The following is a 19,486-nucleotide window of genomic DNA, read 5'->3' as shown; positions in this document are numbered from 1 at the left end:
ATCCCAGCCTCCAGTGCAAACACCGCCTGTGGAACAGACGTCTCTCAGAGGAACACTAGAGTGTCTTCAGCAGCAAGTCCCCCCTGACCTCACCTTGGCCACCCTCCCTGACCTCAGCCTACCACCCTGTCCCATGGGCTGTTCCCTGAACACCCCTGGCCTTTGCACTTGCTACTCCTTCTACCCAGAATGCCCTCCCCTGACACCTCCGTGGCTTTCCCCTCCCTTCACTCACATCTCTGCACGGAGGTCACCTCATCCCCGAGGCCCTCGTGACTCCCCCCATACAAAACTGCACATCCCTCCTTCCTACCCACTCTCCCTCTCATCCGGACTCATCTCGTCATACCACAGGACATTCGGTTTTGTCTGATGTTAAAATGGGGCTCTGCAAGAGCAAAGACAAGTCTCCACGCCGGAGGTGCCCCGGCACCCACACCCGCACCTGGCACACAGCGTGCTCAGCTGTCCACATCTGCAGGCTGACAAGTGAGGGACTAGGAGCAAGAGACAGACTTCAAGCTCACAGCTGAGGCAGGACGAGAATCTCTGGGGTCATGTGGCCCAGAGAGTACAGGGTCAAACACGGCAAGTGAGGGGTGCACTATAAATAAAGGACTTTATCACGGACAGGGTCAGGAGGGAAGGCAGAACACCACGGAAAGTACCTACGTTTTACAATAATCCACGGGACTTGGTCAAAAACAAAAGCAATTTGATAGAAAACAATCTGGTTGGAGAACAAGTTGGTGGGGGTTCTGGTAGGGGAAACAATTCAGCCCAAAGGACAATTTGGTGGAAAAATAGTCCACATTAATTTTTTTTTAATTGGGACTTGGGATGCCTGGCTGGCTCAGCCAGTTAAGCATCGGACTTGGGCTTAGATCATGATCTCATGATTCATGAATCCGAGACCCTTATCGGGCGACCGTGAGCCCCGCTTTGGGTGAGGCCCCACTTCTCTCTCCTTCCCTCTACCCCTCACTCACTTGCACCTTCTCTAAATAGCTTAAGATCAAATTTTTTAATGGGATTTTGATGTAGAATGGAGGTAGCATACATCCTTTTGTACCTTCAACTATTTTTGCCTTATATTTCTAGTTAATATTTCAGCCACCTATCTTAATTCTGTACATTTTTAAAATGTATTGTGAGGCGCTCCTGGGTGGCTCAGTCAGTTAAGCATTGACTCTTGATTTCAGCTCAGGTCATGATCTCAAGGTTTAGGAGTTCAACCCCCCTCATTGGGCTTTGTGCAACACGGAGCCTGCTCGAGATTCACAGTCTCTTCCTCGCTCTCTGCCCCTCCCCCGCCTCTCAAACATTTAAAAAGTGTACTGTCAAATGCCATGCACATAGACAAAGGTGCAGAGAACATAAATGTTCTGCTTAGTGAATTATTGTAAAGTAAATGCCCACATAAACCCCACCCACTTAAGAATCAAGACACAGCTGGCCCCCCCATATCCCCAGATACCCTTCCCGACACATCATCACAGCTACTCTGCTTCGGTCATAATCACATACTTTCTCTTGCCTTTATGATTCTGCCTCCTCAATGTGCATCTCTACACACTGACTTTGTTTTGCCTATTTGTTTTGGATTATTATATAAATAGAATCACACCATACATGTTGGTGTCTGGCTTCTTTCACTTACAATTATGACTGTGAGGTTTGTGTATGGCTGCCATACATTCAATTTCCTCACTATTCTGTGAAGTTTGTAATGGCAAAATGTTGAAAAACAATCTGAATGTTCAAGATAGGGGATTAGTTACATAAAGTATGGAGAAGATACTATGTCATCCTATTTTTGCTAAAAAGGAAAGAGAAAAACAAGAATAATGGAGAAGAATGAAGGAAAATATATCCATGTAAATGTCCATAATAGAGAAAGGTCTGGAAGAATAAGCCATATAAGCCATGTTTGACCTCGGGGGGGGGGGGGGGGGAAGGAAGGTAAGTGGGTATAAGGTTCCTCATGGAGTTTCTTTATAGGTTTTTGGATTGACCTAATTTTCTGGTTTTCCTATAATGAGCACTCACTGCTTTTGTAAAAACAACAAATTACTAAAAGGAATTTAAACAATGAAAAAATTAATTAAGCAATCAAGTAACAAAAGGATTTGAAATTTGGGGGAAGTTTTCAGAGAGCTCTTCCTCCCAGTTTATTTTCCGCCAATTAGGTCTGTTTGGGAATTTGCAAAATTTTTTATTTTTATAAATTGGTAAAAAGAAGAAAGGTTTCTAGTTACAGTGAACATGTTCAGAAGTTTTACAGATACCTTAAATACTGTTTAGTTAACCAAGACTTACTGGTTGAACATTTCAGCTTTTCAAATTCATTTCTACCCATTTTGTCTTGCCTTCCTCTATTTATAATAGATGAAAACAAATTCATTTTTACCCAGTCTTTGTGTGGACTGCTCTAGCAGATTGAATTGAACATTCTGAAGAGGGGCTTAAACTCTAACTCAGTTCAGCCATTTAGCATTTGAGCAACATTGAGCCAGCTAACCTCTCCTACTGTCAATTTTCCCATCTGTTAAATGGAGATAAAACATACATTCCAGGGTTTTAGAAATTAGAAATTGCCAAATCAGCAAACTATGATTTACCTTCAGACCAGCTTCTCAGCCTTGGCACATTCAGGGCTGCTGTGGACATTCAGGCCTAGAGAATTCCATGTTGGGGGCCTCCCTGTGCACTGTGGGAAGCTTAGCAGCCCTAGTCTCTGCCCACAAGATGCCATTGGCACTGCCCTCCACACCTCTCTGAAGCCCGTGACAATCCAAAAGGTCTTTAGACATTGTTAAATGTTCCCTGAAGGGCAAAGCCACCCCATTACCTCAGCAAGTGGTCCCCTTTCCCCACCAAGCCTGCTTATTAGCCTCTTCAGCCTGCACCTGGGCCAGCGCGGTCTCCCCATCAGACAACCCTTTCCATCCAGTCTTATGCCTGTGCCCCTTACACAGCCTTAGTGACACTCTGCTTCGGTCATAATCACATACTTTCTCTTGCCTTTATGATTCTGCCTCCTCTGGGTAGGCCAGAATGCACATCAAAGAGGGACATGAAAACAACGACGTGTGCTTTTGCTCCAGATTCTTCCCCTGACTCTTCCATTTCAGGCAAGTAATCTGACCTTTTAGGGTTTGCTTTATGGTCCTGGGATAAAAGCCAGTGTTACCTGTAAGAGATGGTACTTTTCTTCCCCAACTTTTGTACCTGCCTAAACCCATGGATGAGAATCTGTCTGAGCACCTTGGACTGGGAGGTGTGGGATGGGCTTGGGTGCCTAAGAGGAGGTGAGGAAGACAGATGTGCTGGACAAGGGATGGATGGTGGTCAGTCCTGGAGAGAACAGGCACCCATGTGTCACTCAGCGGCTTCATCCTAAAGAAGTGGCAGGACAGCAAAGGGAGGGGCTGCCTAGTGTCCCTAGGAGGGTAAAACCTGAGACCCAGGCTGCTAGTGCCCGTGCCTGGCACAAAAAGTGACACAACCACGTGGCCCAAAGGAATCACGTTAACAGGACACGAGCATCTCCATGAGAACAGTGCGCCAGGTGTCCATGACTAGCCTCCCCTCTGCCCACAGGCTTCAGTGCTGCAGAAGGTTCTGGGAGGGCTCCCAAAATGACGGAGACTGACCTTCTCAACAGCCCAGATGTAATTAGCTTAATTTCAGAAAAACATTTTAGACGGTCAGTTCCTACACATCTTTGCATTTGTGACCTGGGGCCCAGATGCATTACTCATGGAGATGTCATGTTACCTCCCTCCCTATAACACTTCCATAGCTCCGTGCTACTTAAGGATGAAGGCCCTGATTGCACATAGTAATCAGGTGCTCACTCCCCACAACTTGCTCCCAGAACAGACATCAATAATCAATCACGACATCTTTCTGGCTGTGTCTGAACACAGGCAGGACCAGAATGCTTTGCAGCACCACTCACCAGGCAGCTGCAGGGATCTGGGTTGGTACTTGAGAGGAAGTCAAGTATTTTTTCTACTTTAGGATCTACATCCACCATCCCTCCCACACACACACACATTTTACTGCTTCTTAAATCAGGATATACCATTGGCACATACATTTATGTTTTTTCTTTTTCCAAAAATAATTATTAAATTTATAATGTACTTTTTAATTGAGTGCATCTTAAAGCTGAAGGAATCCACCATCAATTATCCCTGGCCTTCTGGAACCACCTCAAAAGTCCTACAAGACCCTTCACACCTGGTTCTCTGGGTCTCCCCACCCCCAATGACTCAGTTAGCCAGCCCAGCTCCACTGGTCCTTGCTCCCTTTCCTCACCATCCTCTCTCCACCCTACTTCTTCTTGGGAAACAGCCACTTGTCTTCAGCTTAAAGATCTCCTCTGTGGAGCCCTTCCTGATCCCTACCACGTGACCTCATGCTCCCAGCCCTGCAAAGGTGGGAGTGGGGAGGGGACACAGCACAGGGCTACTCTGAGGCCTGGGGTTCCTTTACAGAGCTGCCTCCTTCCTCAGACTGTAAATCCCCAGAGCTCGGGGCTCACCTTACACACTTGCTAGGGTAGAAAGATGCTCTAATAGGAGCCCAGAGAAGTGGGGCAAGGGGAGGCTGGCCAGCCCCAGCCAAGTCTCACAGACTGCTTTGAAGAATTGCCCCAGTCCAGGATGAAAGGATTGCTGGCCCACAGTTCGTGAGCAGTCAGAACTTGAGAGCCAATGTGTGAACCCACATGGAAGAACACAGCAGCCAGGTGGAAGGGGTGGTCAGAATGGCCTGACCAGAGTTTGCTCTCCTTACAGCCCAGCCAGGGAAGCCATATTCATTATCTGGATTGCTTGGCAACAGTGGACTTTGGACAAGACAGTGACTGATGGGACTAGAGCGTGTGGTGGCATCAGCTGACAGCTGCCTCAGTGTCTCTTGAGTGGTTGAGGACCAGGTGACTGCTCTGGGGAATGGATGCCAGCCACTCCCCTCAGCACTGCCGCAAGACTCCTGACCTCCAGTCTCTAACTCCAGCTGCCCTAACAAACACCTGTGTCCTCAAGACAAACTAATACCCTCAGACTGACACCTGGAAGCCTTAGCTCTCCTCAAGATGACTGCAGTCTGATTTCATTATTTATTATTTGCTGCCAAGGATCACCCACATCTGAGTAGGTGATTAATAAGTGGTTGCTTGTATGTTTGTTTTTCATAGGCATATGGGAGAGCAATTCTGAAACTACTTTCTGGGTATCCTAACACTAAGCAAATAGGTCACTGGGAGTCAGATTTCTCATTGGAGAAAGAAGTTGCAAATACAGAAAGGGAGAAGGTTAGAATAAACTCTATGGTTCTGGGTTGGAATTGGAAGTGTCCGTATGAACTCCTTTCTAATACATATACAGAGAGATCTAGAAACATAGAAATACTGGGTTCTCCCCCCCGCCCCAGATCTGACCACCCCAGTAGCATGTAATATAAGGATATCCCAGTAACGAGGAATACACCTAACATCCAGATCCGAGTTTCTGAATATCAGATCCCACCAAAAGGAATCAGGGCTCCTTGGAGAAATGGCCTATTCCAAGGCTGGGACATGGAAGCTACAAGATGAACCTAGAAGATCTCAGGACAGAAAAGAAGGGCCCAGATTATGATGCAGACATGGCCCAAGAAGACAGAAGCCAATTTGAAAAGGCTCTCAAAGGCAAATCTAAAATAATTGGAGTGCCAAAATAATGCTAGTAACCGACCATAATTCACAGAATAAAATAAGAGTCCAAGTCTACAATGACATGAATAATAAACAGTAAGGGAAAACTCAGTTGAGGGACCGTGGGTAAATGTCGGGAGTGAAATTAGAAAATCATTGGCAAATGAAGATCGTCCATGGATCTAGTGGTTAAGTCTGACAAGAAACAAGCTATTGTATAGTCTCATAGGATCAACCCAGAAAACACTTATACACAACAAAATAGTCTACCGTGGAGAAACCCAGCAGACACTGACCAACTGATTAAATGTCACCAGTAATGGAACCAACCGGCACCTCGAGGCTCCCAGTGTGCACTGGGAAGGACATGTCATTTTTCTGGGCATTCCCACCAAAAATGCAGGACCTGAATCTAGGCATGAGAAAGCACCAGTCTGCCAAAGGTAGTTTCATGTTCTACAAAACAAATTACCTGGCCTTTTCATAAATGTCACGGGCATGAAAGACAGGAGGAGGACCCATTCAGATTAAGGAGGCCAAAGAGGCACGGCAACTAAACGCAGCGTGTGGCTGGATTGAATCCTGGACCGGAAAACCGTGGTCTTCGTTTGCTATAAAGGTCACTATTGGGATAATTGGCAAAACGTAATAAGGTCTGCAGATCAGGTGATAGCAGTAGTATACCAATGTTAGTTTCCTGATTTTGATCACTGTGTTGTGTTTCTATAAGAGAATTCCTGGTTTTTTAAGGAAACTGACACTAAAATCTTTAGAAGTAAATGCGTATCATATTTGTAATCTTCAAACAGTTCATATAAACATAGATATAGATCAGGAGAGAATGAGAGAAGATTAATTGGCAAAATGTTACTATTTGTAGAAACTAGGTGAAATGGATGGAAATTCGTTGTACTGCTTTCGCAGCTTTTCTGAAAGTCTGAGATTATTTCAAAACAAAAGTTCAAAAGTAGAATAAATGTTTGCTGGATAAAGGCATGAGGAATTATCCAGTATAGTGTGGGGAATTATAGCCATTCAGGGTGTGGTGGTCATTATTAGAGAAGTGGGTGCCTTGCAGGAGCCAGGAGTTGCCCCTTAACTAGAATGTTCTTGGCTAGAGCTTTTCAAATATTCCTATGCATGAGAATCACCTGGAGAGCTTGTTCAGAGGCAGCTCTGGTGCAGGTCTGGGGCAGGGGTAGAGATTCTGTATTTCTAACAAGGTCCAGGGGACACTGATGCTGCTTTTCTGCTGGCCCGGGTGTCACCCTTAGGGTCACAAGGGGGTATATACAGGTGGGACGTAGACCACAAATTCTCCAGTCTAGCTGCATGGTAGGACCCTGAAGAACCAGCCTTAATTGATCTTTCCAGGTGATTCTAACCTGCAGCCAGGATTAAACCTTTATATTGATACCTCCCATCTCCTTTGCATCATCTCAAATTCAGACCCTAAGTCTGAACAGTGCCCTGGCTTCCAGAGCTACATTCGCCGCCGCCGCTGTACTTCATCATACACCCAGAAGCTGGATGGGTCTTCCTGGTCCTCGACAGTTTAAACGTTTGTGCGCAAGTTACGCAAACTCCTCACTCAGGCATAAAGTCCTCTGCAATGGGCCCACAACCTACTTTTCCTAGCTGCTCTCCAGGGCTCCCCCTTTGGTGCTCTTCTCCCAGAGGCTCACTTCATGTTACAGCCAGGCTTCACTTTCATGCATTTGCACTTGTAAACACACACACACACACACACACAGCATTTGTCTTGTCCCAGGTGTCTAGTCCCCACTCCCGGTCCCAGGGAAAGAGCCACCACTCAGTTCCCTCATCCATGGGGGTCTGTGCTTTGGGAGTCACAGATCCCTCCTCTGGCTAGACCCACCTTGAGGTTCATTTTCCTCCATGGGAGAGAGTCGGTGGCTCAGACTGGCTCCCCTCACTCAAAACAGGGGAGCAAGCATCTCTGCAGCTGAGACACAGGTCACCCTGTTCCTATTCACATAGGACAGCGCTCAGCAGCTGCCATGCCTTAGGAAGGGCAGATTGGGGACAACCTGGGTGGTGGCCTAGAGTTGCAGCCTGGCACCCAACTCCCCATCCCCTGTCCGCCTCCCTACCCTCCCACGGCTCAACCTCCCTCCTCCAGCTCAGCATGCGCCTCGGATCTGGAGGACTTGGAAGAAAATAGGTCACAGGGAGGTGCCACCTGAGTTGTCCCCTGAGGGAAGGGCTTGGCCTAGGAGAGAAGCCGCATTTGTTTGGAGCTGAAAACCAAACCTGAGAAAGGGACCTGGGAGGCACAAGGAGACCATCCCCTTCCCCAGTCCTCCTACCTCCTTCTGTGGTTCTCCCACCTCCACAGCCAGGCCTCTCACAGGACACCCCCTCTCCAGGCCTCACTTCACGAGAAAAAGGTTTCCTTTGGATCCAGCACCGCCCCCACCCCCACGTGCCCTGAGCCTGGAGCCAATTCCTTTTAATATGCTTGGCGGCGCAGGGAGGGGGCTACAGTCGTCATGAGGATTCGAGCTGCACCTGGGCCTCAGTTTCCAGGAGAATCACAGCTCGACTCTGAGAGGGGAGCAAGCACTCCTGGCTCAGAGCAGCCTCAGGAGGGCCAGGGTCAAGTCCCCAGGAGCTTCTGAAGGAAGAAGACTCATCCCTGCCTCTGGTTCCTGCTATTTGTCTCCCTTGGAGATGGATGTCCGGGTGGAAACTTCCAGGAGAGGCTCATCCCACCCTAACGAAGGGAAGATGGCCTCCATCTTCAACAGCTCTTGAGGCTTTGCAACCTCGGACTCCCTGCAGATCCCTTTCACCTGGGTGTTTCCAAATTCCCAACCCTACGGAGTTCCAGAGAGGCAGGAACGTGGGAGCAGATACAAAGTAGAGCCCTAAAAGAGATGAACACCCCATTCCCAGATCTAGGAATGTCCTCCCCAATTCATCCCATCTCTCTCCTTTCGGGCCCCAAGTCCCTCCAGGAAGGAGCTGCCCTCCTGATGCCAGTGCCCCCACTGCCACCTGCTCCTCTGTCCTCAGGGCTTCCTTGGGCTGACCTGTGCAGATCAACACTTGTTTCCTGACCTTTCTGCCTTCAAGGCAGCCTCTGTCTCCCTGGTGGCTATAAGAACTATTTGCCAAGCAGGTACTTGCCCACCTTAATAACCATAATCTTCCAATCCCCAATCAGTACCTCACAAATAATGTTAGGCTCACTCTTGGGTATAAGAGGCAATTTGGATGTGAAAATATTGTAATTTGAAATGATTAGAGGAATTATGGAAGAAATAAAAATATTTGAAATTGAGGCTATCTTAGAAAATCCAAAATATATATACAGTCACCATGTATATATGCTCTTACATTTCCAGGCTAGTCACTCACTGAGTACTTGGATCTTCCTTCTCTTTGACATTCTCTCCCTGTTTTACCCAGCCTCTCACATCCATTCCATTCATCCTCAGTCAACACATTATGTTGTTTTTCCATGAGTCGATTTTTATTGGTTTTTGAAGTAATGAATTATTGGCATAAGGCTCAATGGGTTTCAAAGCAATGACAGAAGGAAACTACATCATACAGGTAGGTGGGAAGACCCAACAGGAAAGAATCCCAGAGCAGCTGTGACCCTCACCTGCAAGCGCTGGGGCTTGCTTGTGAGGACCCTGCCGCCAGGACCCAGCCCAGCTGAGATAAACCGCATGCACCTCAAGGTGACTGAGCCATAACTCAGGGGATCTAATGGGGTGTCCCAGCCCTCTCTCGAAGGCGGTCACTTCTAGCCTTCTTGGAACCTTCTTCCAGCCTTAAATCTTTGCCAGCAACAGCAGCTTGAGGACTCTCTGTCCCACTGAGATAGTCAGCCTGTTCTCCCTCACCTGTGCCTTTTCAGATAGAAGCCTCCCCCACCAGGGGCAGGTTAAGGCCCCTGCAGAAGGAGGAGGAGGCAAAACCCAGAGGGTTGGCAAAACCCAGTGACCCCAGGGAGGATATTTGCCCTTCCCCTCCATTGTGGTGGGTCTTCCAACCAATGTTTAGGAGGGGGTAAGGAAAAGGGGGCTTCTCAATAGGAGAGCTGCTGTCCCCCGTCCCCCGAGGAGGGCTCCTCCTCTATGAGCTCCAGGTCAAACTCATCTTCCAGGGACCCTCCAACAGGCAAGAGCCGGAACTTCTTCCCCTTCAGGGTGCACGTGCGATGCTCGAAGTCCAGGACGGCGTTGTGGTCCTGGAGCACATCGGTACCAATGATGGCTTCTTCGGCACTTGCGTTGGCCACTAGGAACTCTGCCTTCAGCTTCAGCTTGCCCAGGGACACCACTGTATCCCAAATGCCCAGGATCTTCATTTCAGCCCCATTGGCCACTTTTACCACGTTCTCAAAGGGCCGTAGAGTGTCCAAGTCACCATCTGTGACCTCCTCCCACAAGCTGGGGTGGACCACAGAGACCTGGGCCCCCGAGTCCACCAGGAACCTCACAGGCACTTTGCCAATTTTCCCCTTGAGGTAGTAGCCCTTACCCATGCTGTTGGCAAAGACGATCTCCTTGGGGAGGTGGCTGTGGCCAGCCTCAGGCCCCCCGAAGGCCTTCAGGAGAGTCTCTTTCACAGCCCCATAGTCTCTCTGGTCCTTGGGGCTGAGTCCACTGTAGACCTCCAGGGCATCTCCCCTGAGGGACTCTTTCAGGAACCTTAGTTTGGTGACATGGTCCCAGTGGTTGAGGTCATTGATGACCTCAAAGCGGTGCAGCCAGAGGTGCGGGGCTACACTGGCTCCATCAAAGGGCTCCGGAATGAAGGCATGCTCCCGACGGCTCTCCTGGCTCCTGGCTCCACTCTCAGCCATCCCTCTGTCCTCCTCTGGAACTGCAGCAGCAACCCACACCAAGTAGAGAAAACCACAGAGCAGTGTCGGCGCAATCACGCTGGAGAACAAGGCCTCTCTAAGCAGTGTTGTTTGGTGCCCGTCTGGGGCAGGCAGAAGGGGCCCCGCACGAGCTGGCTGACTGACTGCTGGATGCAGAGGCGGGCAGCTGCGATAGCCTGCTCACTCTGCAGAGCCTTTTTGATGCCTAGCTTTGGCCCCCAGGGCTCCCCATTCTCCTTTGTTCTGGAAGCCCCGCCCTTGCTCATCTCCGCCCTCCTGCCAGCATCCTGCCCAACTAGCAGGATCAGTGCCTCACCCTTCTGCATCCATCCTGGGACTGGTACAGGCCAGCCCACGGTGCAAAAAAGCCTGTCAGAAGGGACCTACTCAGGTACCCTCCCCAGCATGTGTCCCAGAATATCAGATGAGGACACAGAGTATGTTATGACATCCAGGTATCTGTCATCAGCTGGAGAGGGAAGGAGGGGTGGCAGGGACCAAAGGCCCATCAGCTTCTAGGCTGGGGAAGCCCCTTTTCCCTCAACCCCAAGTGACCACTTTGAGTGGCTAAAGAAAAGGTGCATGCATTCACTAGGCTCCTACTATGTGCATAGCATGGGGTGGGTACGTGTTTTTCCTACATTCTAAACCAAGTATGGATTCAGAATCCCATAAAATTCTCCAGAGAGGGAGACAGAGGACAATCCCAGCATCAACAATGCACAGAGATTGTTTTTTAAATGAGGGGACACTCACACATATAAGCATTTGCCATGAACTCAATTGCTACGGTCATTTTCCCTCATTCATCACATCAGCACTTTGTGGGGGACCAGACCTCAGCCGGAGCACCCTCATTAAGGCCCTGAAGTGGGTTGGTGCCACCCCTGAACTTCTGGGAGGGTACACCAGGATCCGGATGGGCTCCAGCTCTGGGCAGGCCCCACGCTCTATGCCGCTGGTACTGTCTCCTCCCCTCCTGTTCCCTCTCACCTTCCTGGAACCTTCTAAGAGCCCCTTCCCCAAGGGCTACAACACCCCCTCCACTGCTCGTTCATGGAAAGAGAAGCCAGAGAATCTCAATCCCTTATGTTCTGAGAAAGTGAGGTGTCCGCCATGTTGGCAAAGCCAGTGGTGAGGATCTGGAAGGCTCTGGATGGAGGAAGTTGGCTGTGTGACCTCTTGCTGGGGAAGGCAGGTTGCCTTGGGCCACCCCATGGATTCACAAAAGACAGATCTGTGAGTCCTAGGGTTGGAGCCAGTCTGTGCAGAAAGACTGGGGCCATGGGAGGCTGACCCACTTTCATGATCCCGTTCAAATGGTCAAGGGATCAAATGACCCCTCCATGGAGTCTTCTACTCTGCCCCTCACATGTGTGCTCACTCCTGGCCAAGCGTGTCTTGGCGTGTGGTGTGCTGGTTCATGTGTACCTCTGCCTCCTGCAGTGACCCAGAGTGTGACATTCACAGAAACCAGACACATGTGACTGTATCTATCCCCCATAGAAAGTGACTCTCAGGTCAGCAGGTGTTCCCCACTGGTCTCCAGGCCTGGCTGAGCGCTGTCACCAAACAGAAGGGATTAAAACAGGAGAGGAGCAGGAGCAGCAGAACACCTGTGGCTCTGGGCTGTTTGTTCTGGCCCAGAGCCGTTTCTCATCGGCTCCCTGTACCATTCATCACCCAGTGCCTGGCTGACTCCCAGAGAACTCTGGCCCCAAGTTCTGCCTCTGGACAGTCCCAGAGTCCCTGGCCATACCGAAAGAGCATCAGTCCCTGCTCTCTGACACAGCGAGCTAGCAGAGAGACAGCTGGCTCAACACCTCTCATCACAGCTGCCTCACTAAGTTGGGGCCCTTGTACCATTCCAGAAGCCCAAAGGAGGGGGGAAATGGAGTCACCGGGAAGGAGTCAAGTACAGGTGGGTCTCTGAGAAGATTGCACAATTTAAAAACCTGCACGCAGAGAAGTGGCCTGGCCACAAGACCAGGAAGGTCTTTCTGCAAGTGGACTTTTGTGGATAGACTCCCAACCCCTGGGATGGGTGTTGTGTTGTTCTGTGGTTCAGGGAACTGACCTAGTGGCTTCCTGGCTACCTGGTGTTCATCACCCTGCACACCTGGACTCCTGGAAGTGGGAGTATGTGAGGTAGCCGCATGTGACTGAGGGATGTGACTGAGGGAGGTGAGAGGCAGGGTGGCTTGTCAGCTGGCAAACTGCTAGATGCTCCAAACTGGGGCTTGTCAAACCCCTGTGGTTGACATGGAGTCAGACTTCCCCACTGCTCCACACTAGAAATAGATAGTCCCTGGGCCTTGGGCTGTGGCACTTCACTTGACTAGGTTTGCTGTTCGCTTTGGCAAAGTCATTTCACATCCATCACCTCAGCAGCACCATGGTAACCCCCGAGCCTGACCAGCCAGCTTTCCCTTAGGACTGAAGCACAAGAAGCATGAAGGGCTAAATGGCCTGTCTCAAGCGTGGGCTCATGCACTGTCTAGTGCATTTATAACAACATTTTGCAATATAGGCAGGGAAGTGGGAGTCTGGGCTCACAGACGCACGTGGGTGGGTCCTGGGGGCTTGTGTTGTTGATGGACTCTGGTGGGGACAGTGAGCTAATGGTCAGTGAGTGAGGGCTGGCTGTTACATTCAAGAATTCTGTAAGTCAGTTGTTAAACCAGTGGCAGCTTGAAATTGGACTTGGTGGGAGTATTTATACCACAGACACTGGAAGATTCCTAACAAGGACTTTTTTTTTCCTGGAAAGCCAGCTGGACATCACACCCCTGCATGGGGGCCTTCATCACTCCCTCTCTCTGGGACAGGCCAAACCCCATGGCCAGTAATTAACAACTTTATTGAAATCTCAATCACTTGAGCCTAAATCCCCTTTCTTGCCTACCTTGCCCTTTACACTTGCCCAAACAACCTTCACACTCCTGGGTCCTTTGGCTTAAGGCAGTTGGCCTCCTCAAGGAGGCCCTCCAGGCATTCTGTTCACACAGTCCCACCTAGAATCCCCAAGATAGAAGCACATAGGAGTCTCATGGTTACTAGGGGAGCTGGAAGGGCTTGAGTTTAGGGACTGGTCTCTGGCTAGGATCAGGAACATGGTGAAGTAACTTCTCAAGTTCCCTTAAGCCTTGGGAGAAGCCATACCTGGAATACCCCTAGCTATGAGTAGAATACCCCACTCAGGGACCTTGGAATTGCTATGCTAATGCTACAGTGATGAGTTAAACCAGCTGGGGCAGGCCTGGGTGCCATTGCCTCCTCCCAGAACCTAGGAAATCATGGCTAATTATTGACAAGTATAGGTATTGGGGCGGGAACACCCTCTTTATTATCCATTAGCATCTCCTGAGTGTGTTCTGAAGTAGGCACACCATACTTTACTGGAGAGGAGGCAAATCAGGGCAATAAACAGGAAGGACTTAAGGAGTCCCCACCCTCCACACCCCCTCGCTGAGGATTCGGGACTGTGAGCTCTGCTGTCCCAATGTTACCCCCAGCTCCCTGATCCCCTTTACCATCTCTTCCCCACAGGTAGTTTTGCTATGTGGCGCAAGATCAGTAGAGGGCCCATCAGGGCCCCCAAGAACTGAAGCCCTTGGTGGGCAGTGGGAGGTCTTGTAGGGGGCACACACATCTTCAGGAGACTATTTTGAGCAAAGAGCAGAGAGACACCTGATGGTGCCCATGATGAGGTCCAGACTGAAATGTAAGGAGGATCAGGAGATGCACAGGCCACCTGCTATAGCTCCTCTCTGGGCTGCTTCTGGCTAGCACCCTACACTCCCCAAATCAACTTCACCCTGGGAGCTGGATGGGGAAAGAGCAAAAGGATTCAAAGACTTACCAAGATAGTAAAGGAAGGCTGAGGGGAGACAAGAGGTACACATTCTCCAGCCAGGGATCATGGGTGTTCAACCTATAAAGTCACATGGGGCTCCGTGTTCAGAAAGGCCAAGCTCGGTTTGACACGCTGCTGCAGCTGTCCTGAAATTCCCAGTAATTTTGAACAGAGAGCCCTATACCTTCATTCTGCACCAGATCTTGTAAAGCATACAGCTGGTTTTGTCTCCAACTGATCTGATGGGGACTTCTTTTACATATCACACATATATGCACACACATGACACAATACACACACACACACACACACCACATATATATAGCCTATCACCAAGGACTGAAACAGTCCTCGCACACTCTCCACACATTCTGAACATGCAAAACATATGCCATCCATACACAGCCACACTACAGTTCTTAGTTCAAAACAGCTAAGAACTTGTGTAACTTGCATATAGAATTCAGCTCCCACCTTTCATTTCACAGATGTATTTGCACACTCGTTTACACTGAGTACTAAAATCGTATTTATTAGAGGCACCTGCTGTTTATTAGCCTTTGGGCATACTTGTTAGCTTAGAGAACTAGACAGGTCCCCATCACCATGGCTTACAAGCTAATGAAAACAGATGTTTAACAGCCCTTTTTGAAGAGTTTAAACTGACATGGATATGAAGACTGACCATGTGAAGCAGTCCAAGCCACAGCCACACCACTCTGCAAGTGGGTCATCCTGCCCTCTGCCTCCCCCTGACTGTGTGGGGCCAAGGACAAGATGCCCTACCTTCTTCCTCTCTCTGGGTACTCGCCACCATGAGCAGGGCCCCGACTGCCTGCCTCACCCCTGCGCAAGTGCCCTCAGCCCAGGCTGAGGCCTGGGCCGCAGGATTGGTGTGGGTGTGTGCGTGTGTAGGGTGGACGGCACAGCTCCTGGGAGCAGTGCCACAGCCATTGCTGGCATTCTGCTTCAGTGGGGCATGGCGTCAGGTCTTCGAGCTGAAAAGAAGGGCAAAGATGTGAATTCTGCACAAAAATCTAGTTAGGGATTTAGATCAGAGACCAAAGGGTTCTGGTAGGCTCTGACCGAAGCAAGGCATATGGGGAAACCCAAGGCACCAGCAGGTTCCTTATTCCCAAACCACAAACCCTCAGACTATAAACACCGCTGTTCTGAGCAGGAACTACCCAGCACTCACATCAATCATGGCCAAAGGTACTTAGGAAAGATAGTTTTTCCTTGACTGGTCCCCCTTCTTGGTCCCAATGCCCTGACTAAACAGGCACTTCTGCTTGTAGGGCCCTTCCCCAGTTCTCCACTGTTCCAGAACCTCTTTTTTCCCATTTGGCTTGCCCTCCACCCTCCTTTACCATCCAGGTCAGAACCCTTCTAACAAGAAGCTGCCCAGCTCAGCCCACCAGTTGAACTCACTCTGTTAACAGATAACTCATATAATAGAAAGATGCCTGGTGCCAATCATGGCCCTGGAGGGTCCCAAAGGGTTTAGGTGTTTAGGGAACAACAATCTCAGGCCCCACTGCTATTGCCAGTCCTCCAGGCCCGGGGTCAGGGCCAGGGCCAACCAAGAGTCAGTCAGAACAAATTGCTGGCTAACTCCCTAGAAGCCCAATATGTCAAAAGTGGTTCTTACCCTATTTTTATCTCTCAAATATGAGAATCACTTCAGATCTTCTCAAGGCCTCCCTGCTCCCCTCCTCACAGCCTTGCCCTCCCAATGAGTTCCCACCTTCCTCCAAAGTCCTGATGTCCCCACCCTAAACCAAGCCTTCATCTCTTCCTTTTCTGATTTCTGCCACCCTCACTCTGGGCCTAGGGGTTCCGGCCGGCCAGAAGGCCTGGCTCTAAGGAAAGGCCCTATGCAGACCCCTACCTCCTCTCCCATCTCCATGGTCCCCTTCACTTGAGTGGGGGAGTAGGACTTGTAAGGCAGTCTAAACAGCTCTGGGGAGGGGTGCCTGGGTGGCTCAGTCAGTTAAGTGCCTGACTTTGGCTCAGGTCATGATCTCATGGTTTATGGGTTCAAACCCTATGTCAGGCTCTGTGCTGAATGCTTGCTCAGAGCCTGGAGCCTGTTTCAGACTCTGTGTCTCCTTCTCTCTCTGTGCCTCCCCGCTCATGCTCTGTCTCACTCTCTCTCTCAAAAATAAATAAATGTAAAACAAACAAGAAAACCTTATTATTATTAAATAAACCGTTCTGGGGACACTGACCCACTTATGACAAACACCTCTGAAATTTATGAAATGTTCAGGCAATCAAAATATACAGATTGGGTATTCTCCAAATACAAGTGGGCTTCTAATGACACCAGGAAACTTGGCTTAGACCTAGATACATGGAGGACTTTGGTCCAACTTAAAATACCTCAAAGGCAGCTTTGAACTGATCCTGAAATAGTTTTAATTGCTGCTAATGATAACTAGTATTGTGAGCAATGCAAACATATAAAATAGCCTCAGAGCAGGGAACTGCTTCTTGTGAATCCACTGCCAACTTAGATTTGCTCCTAACTTACAGAAGACGGGGGACAAAGAGGAGGCACTTCCCTCTGGCATGTTGGAATGGTACCTTTTCTTTACAATCTGGAAGAAGTAGGGGGAGGCAGGGAAGGGAAGGAGGAAAAACAGCAGAGCTCTAACATGTAAAGAAATCCCCAGGTTATTGATAGCAGCAGTAATAAACATTTATTGAGCATCTATTGTATGCCAGACACCATGCTGGTGGCTATAGTATAAGGCAAGAGTCTGCAGCATAGATGGGGATGGGCAATGCCAAATAAGTGGGCTGATTCAGTTCCATACATATTTCTTGAGGCCAACTGTGCCTTACGTTGGGATGAATCAGCCGAGCCCTACCCTCACAGAGTGCTCAAGTGAGCTGGGGAGACAGGCTCAGACACAGATGCCCCAAATCCAGAGATGAGTGTGGGAGGCAGGCAAGACGGTGGTTTAAGGAGCACTGGACAACTCATCCCACAGAAATCAACCGATATTACCCAAGAAAAACAAAAATGAGAGGAATGTTAAAGGGAAATCTGAATTAGCACTGAAACCAAGGAATGAGGGCACCCACAAACCACAAACTTGGATCAATTGTTGTTGCTCTCTGCTGTCTCTGTGGAGGGCTTTGGGGGTGGGGGCCCTGGGACTGAGACAATTCATATGGACACACCAGTCAGGAAGATTTTGGGGACTGGGGGCATTTTCTGGATAAAAGAAGTCCAATTAAAAATATGTACATAAGGGGCACCTGGGTGGCTCAATCAGTTAGGCGTCTGACTTGGACTTGGGTCACAATCTCACAGCTTCTGATTTCAAGCCCCACATCGGGCTCTGTGCTGACAGCTCAAAGTCTGGAGCCTGCTTCAAATTGTGTCTCCCTCTCTCTCTGTCCCTTGCCTGCTCACACTCCATGTGTCTCTCTCTCTCAAAAATAAACAAACATTAAGAAAAAGAGTTATCTTTAAAAAAAATATGTACGAAAAAAGCACAGAAAAAAGACTGGAAGGAAAGCCACCAAAAGAGTGATAGTACTTCTTTCGGGGTGGTAGGGTCATGAATGGTCTTAATTTTCTTCTATATACATTCTGAGAATATATTGCCTAATAAGAAAAATTTATTTAAAAATAAACTTGTTCTTGCAATTTCTTTAGCCTAAAGTTAATTCCGAATAAAGGCTTCAACCAGAGATATATGGGAAATCTCTCTGTACCTTCTGCTCAATTTTGTTGGGAACCTAAAAATTCTTTTAAAAATCTATTAATTTTTTTAAGTTTCTAAAAAGGTACTTATAGGAGGGGGGGTCAGACAATAATACTGACATACTGATTAACATTATAATCACTGAATGATTATGATAGGTGTAAGAGGGTTCATTTGAGTTTCCCACAACTTTTGGGTGTGTTTGAAATTTTTCCATAGTAAAAAATAAAATAAGTAAACGAAAGCTCTGTACCAAGACCCTCTCAAACCTGGTCTGCCCTGTTCTTGGCCCGAAGCTTGGGCAGTCTAGATGTCACCCAGTCCTAGGCACCGGAACCACTGGTCCCCCGGGGACTGGCAGGCTCAGCTGTGTCTCAGTGTCCCTGCTCAGCTGCAGAAATTCTCAGCTAACTCTTGCCAGCAGGAGTGGCGTGCACACCCTTCCTTCAGCCCACAGCCCTGCTCCTTCTCAGCCTTTCCCTGTCCCCACAGCAGCATGCTCCTAGCGCACCAGAGGCATAGCCCCTTCCGGCCTGTCTGCCCACCTGCCCACCCAGCGTCTTGTTGCAGGTCTCTCTGTCCTGAGTTTCTCTCTCTCATCCAAGTCAACGTGCACCGGTCCCTCACATCTTAAAAAATAAACCCCCATATGGTCAAGCACTCCCCTTGGTCAATGACGCCTTCTTTCTCACTTCTAGAAAGGCTGGTCTCCACTCACAGGGCACTGGCATGCTGACGGTGGGGCACACAGGGCTGAAGCCCAGCCCACATCCTCTGGCCAGGCCAGCATGCTGGGATGAGGGGCTCATCTTCCTGGAGGAAGAAGACCCCTTTCTGATTTGCACAAAGGTGCACCCCTGCTTCCCCCCTGCCTGACTGTGTTACCTCATTCTCTCCTAAAGCCTCTGGCTCCTGCCCCACCACCCACCTCTGCACCCCTGCCCAGCACATCAGTGGCCTCCCAATGGCCACATCCCATGGCTCCTTCAGGGAATTTGGTTTTCTGAAGCATTTGCATCACTGGTTTTCCTCCTAAGTCTTTTCTGTCTCATTGGCTCCTGAGACCCAAATTTCTGGATCTTGTGCCTCAAAGACCACTCTCCTCAATCTCTTGTGAGAGCCGTTCTCCCTGAGGCCACCCCTGATATTGCTTTCTCTCTCACTCTGTACTCTCCCCAGGCTGGATCCCTGGCCTAATCTCTCTGCTCTGTTCCAGTTGTCCATTGCTATGCCCACCTACAGGTGACATTTTCATTATTATTATTTTTTTTTTAATTTTTTTTTTATTTTTATTTTTATTTTTTTTTTACAAATAGTTTATTGTCAAATTACTTTTT

The 19,486-nt window shown here is 49.1% G+C and overlaps 1 protein-coding gene across 11 annotated transcripts in view; it reads right to left on the bottom strand.

Moving 5' to 3' along the window:
* Positions 1 to 9,184: 9,184 nt before the first annotated feature.
* Positions 9,185 to 19,486, bottom strand: part of ASPRV1 (aspartic peptidase retroviral like 1) — a 115,138-nt gene continuing 104,836 nt past the window's right edge. For 10 of the 11 annotated variants that reach the window (XM_039239588.1, XM_039239582.1, XM_039239589.1 and 7 more), the window contains one exon: positions 9,185 to 10,570. In XM_039239588.1, coding sequence (XP_039095519.1) covers positions 9,771 to 10,570 — 800 coding nt within the window. In that variant the 3' untranslated portion in view covers positions 9,185 to 9,770. Of the gene's footprint in view, positions 10,571 to 14,433; positions 14,508 to 19,486 lie in introns of those variants that run through there. The other variant, XM_039239593.1, reaches the window with a different exon arrangement.

This window comes from Hyaena hyaena, unplaced genomic scaffold (assembly GCF_003009895.1).
Source record: "Hyaena hyaena isolate Hyena2069 unplaced genomic scaffold, ASM300989v1 scaffold_158, whole genome shotgun sequence".
NCBI lineage: Eukaryota > Metazoa > Chordata > Mammalia > Carnivora > Hyaenidae > Hyaena > Hyaena hyaena.
The sequence above is the reverse complement of the archived record's forward strand: the minus strand, read 5'-3'. Positions and strand labels throughout refer to the sequence as shown.